General features: G+C 53.7%; 1 protein-coding gene across 1 annotated transcript; it reads left to right on the top strand.

Moving 5' to 3' along the window:
• Window positions 1–966, top strand: LOC149751177 (uncharacterized). The gene has a single exon (XM_089927698.1). It carries the CDS (start codon window positions 1–3, stop codon window positions 964–966), a length of 966 nt encoding a protein of 321 aa, XP_089783824.1.
• Window positions 967–3,066: the final 2,100 nt, after the last annotated feature.

Consider the following 3,066-nt stretch of genomic DNA (forward strand, 5'->3'; position numbering starts at 1 on the left):
ATGAAGATCTTACTGTGGAACTGTCGTGGCGCGGGGAAACCATCGTTTGCCCCGGCATTTCGCAGGTTAGTGCAACAACACAACCCGGATGTTTGCATTCTTCTTGAGACCCGGTTGTGTGGTGGCAGTGTACAGAAGGCAAGAAGGGCGGTTCCGAGATCATGGGGGTTCTATGCTGTGGACTCTCAAGGTTTGTCGGGTGGTATAATAGTTATGTGGAGTTTGGGGAGCTACACTTTGGATTGTTTCAATGTCAGCAATCAAGAGGTGATCATGGTGATTTCGGAGGGTGACAGAAGACCTTGGGTTCTTTCAGCTGTTTATGCTAGCACTGACTACAGAGTCAGGAGGGCCCTGTGGGAGGAGGCCTCTCAGATGATTAGTCATGGCCATCCCTTGTTGATGGCTGGTGATTTCAACTGCATTGTGGACTCTCAGGAGAAGATGGGGGGGAATCCATTTTCCCTCAATAGGAAGATCAAGGAATTTCAGGACTTCATCTCAAGCAATGGTTTGATTGATTTGGGCTTCTCCGGACCTAGGTATACATGGTGCAATAATCAGCAGGGGCGGGCACGTGTTTGGGAGAGATTGGACAGAGCTTGTGCCACAGCTGGGTGGGTTCAGTGCTTTCCAGATTATCATGTCAGACACCTGCCGAGGATTGCGTCGGACCATTGTCCATTGCTGGTGAGTACCGAGGCACTTATTCCAGTATGCTCCCCTTTCAGGTTTGAAAAAATTTGGCTCAGCTATCCTAGGTCTTGGGAGATGGTGAGGGAGGCATGGAGATCCCCGGTTAGGGGTGACGCCATGTATCGGGTGTCCCGCAGGCTAGAGTTGACCAGGAGGAGGTTGAGAAGGTGGAATCGTGAGGAAGTGGGGAATATATTCAGGAGGACAGAGGAGGAGGAGGAGGCCATTTCCATACTACAGGCCCGGGAGGCAAGGGGGGGGGCTATCTGAGGTGGAGGTGGGGGTCTTGAGATCTCATTTGGCGTTACATGATGGCCTTCTTAGACAGCAGGAGACACTATGGAGACAGAAGTCCAGAGTACAGTGGATAGTAGAGGGGGATCGAAATACAAAATTCTTTCATCAGGCTACGGTGATCAGGAGGAACCAGAACAGGATTAGATCTATCAGGAGTGAGGATGGCCAGATGTCAGATGATCCTGCTATGGTCCGGAGGATTGTGGAGAGTTTTTTCAGAGCGAGGTGGACAGAGTCGACTGGAGAGGGGGGCCGGGGGGAGATGGTGATGCCGGCGACGAGGGTGTCAGAGGAGGAGACTGCAGCTTTGATCAGGCCGGTTTCGGCTGAGGAGATTCGGGAGGCGATTTGGTCCCTTGAGGGGGACAAGGTGCCAGGGCCGGATGGATTTCCACCCTTATTCTTTCGGAGGTACTGGTTGATAGTGGGACAGGATGTGACGGCGGCCATACAGCAGTACTTTACCACAGCGATGATGTCAGCGGACTGGCAGCGTACTTTCATTACCCTCATTCCGAAGCGGCGGGATGCTTCTGAGCCAGGGCACTTTCGCCCGATTAGCCTGTGCACCACTATGTACAAGGCTACGGCAAAGATTCTTGCCATTAGGATGCGGGGTATTCTACCGAGGCTGATTAGTCCGGAGCAGGGAGCTTTTATAGGAGGTCGGAGTATATCCGACAATATCATGATTGCTCAGGAGTTCATGTTTGACTTGGAGAGAGCCCCGATGAGGAGGAGCTTGATGGGAGTCAAGCTGGATATGGAGCGGGCCTATGATAGGATACGGTGGGAGTTTGTTCATCAGTCACTGCAGGGGTTTGGCTTTCCTGAGGGGTGGATTCGGTGGATCATGGGCTGTGTTAGGTCTCCATCCTTTGCCATTCTGGTGAACGGTACGCCCTCTCGCTATTTTGTGTCTGTGGGAGGACTACGACAGGGATGCCCCCTATCTCCCTTATTATTTATTATCTGCGCGGATGCACTATCCAGAGCGTTGCGTCAGTCAGTGGTTACTCAGGAGTTGGGGGCTTATAGGCCTGTGGTGGTGGGCCCATCGATCTCCCACTTGCTTTTTGCGGATGACTGTTTGTTGCTAGCTCGTGCGACATGTCGTGATGCTCGGGTGTTGGGTAGGATTCTACTGGATTATTGTGCCATGTCTGGGCAACGGGTTAACTTCTCGAAATCCGCAGCTTGCTTCAGCCCGTCTACCAGGCAGGAGGTGAGACACTCTATCAGTGAGATATTAGGGGTGGGTGAGCATGGAGGTGTGATGAGATACTTGGGGGTCCCGCTCTCAGGCCGGCGTCTGCGAGGGAGCGACTGCTCTTTCCTGGAGGCCACAGTTAGGCAGAGGCTGGAGGGCTGGCAGATGCACTCACTATCCATGATGGGGAGGGTCACTTTGGCTCGGTCGGTACTCTCTTCGATTCCCATTTATTTGGTTTCACATGCTTTTATTCCAGTGTCAGTTTTGAGGTCCATTGAGCAGCTGGTTAGGAATTTCATCTGGGGGAGGCAGGATGGCAGGGGTGGTATCCATTTGTTGGCCTGGGAGGTGGTGTGCCAGCCCACTAGAGATGGAGGTTTGGGGGTGCAGTCACTATTGGTACGGAGGGAGGCTTTATTGGCTCGTCACGTAGCGAGGTATGTTTTGGAGCCTGATTGTATGTGGTCCTCTCTGCTGAGGGCCAAGTATGGGGCCTTGGTTGCTGATGCGAGAGCTGGCCGTCGCCATTCGGTGGTATGGCGGGAGATGTGCGCCAGAGCACGGAGGGTTCTACCGGAGATCAGATGGGTTATAGGTGATGGTCGCTCCGTTGATGTCCTGGAGGATTGCTGGGTGACTGATGTGCCGATTAGCCGTATGCCGATATTGGTGGACTCGGTGCGTCTTGCGGGTCGGAGGGTCAGCGACTTGTTGGATCCAGACGTGGGCAGTTGGAGGGTGGGGCTTGTTCGAGAGGTGTTTGGGGCGCAGTTGGCTGAGATGATTTTGGGTCTTCCGGTGCCTTCCCAGGGGGAGTCTGACAGGTTGGTATGGGTGCCGACGGGGCGATCACAGGTGCG

Source organism: Phoenix dactylifera, chromosome 16 (genome assembly GCF_051530095.1).
Source record: "Phoenix dactylifera cultivar Ajwa chromosome 16, Ajwa_hap1_PhDact_Kaust_v1.1, whole genome shotgun sequence".
Classification (NCBI taxonomy): Eukaryota; Viridiplantae; Streptophyta; class Magnoliopsida; order Arecales; family Arecaceae; genus Phoenix; species Phoenix dactylifera.

Excerpts from the sequence above, each read along its gene's own strand:
- LOC149751177 (XM_089927698.1), top strand. The coding sequence starts at position 1 with ATGAAGATCTTACTGTGGAACTGTCGTGGCGCGGGGAAACCATCGTTT.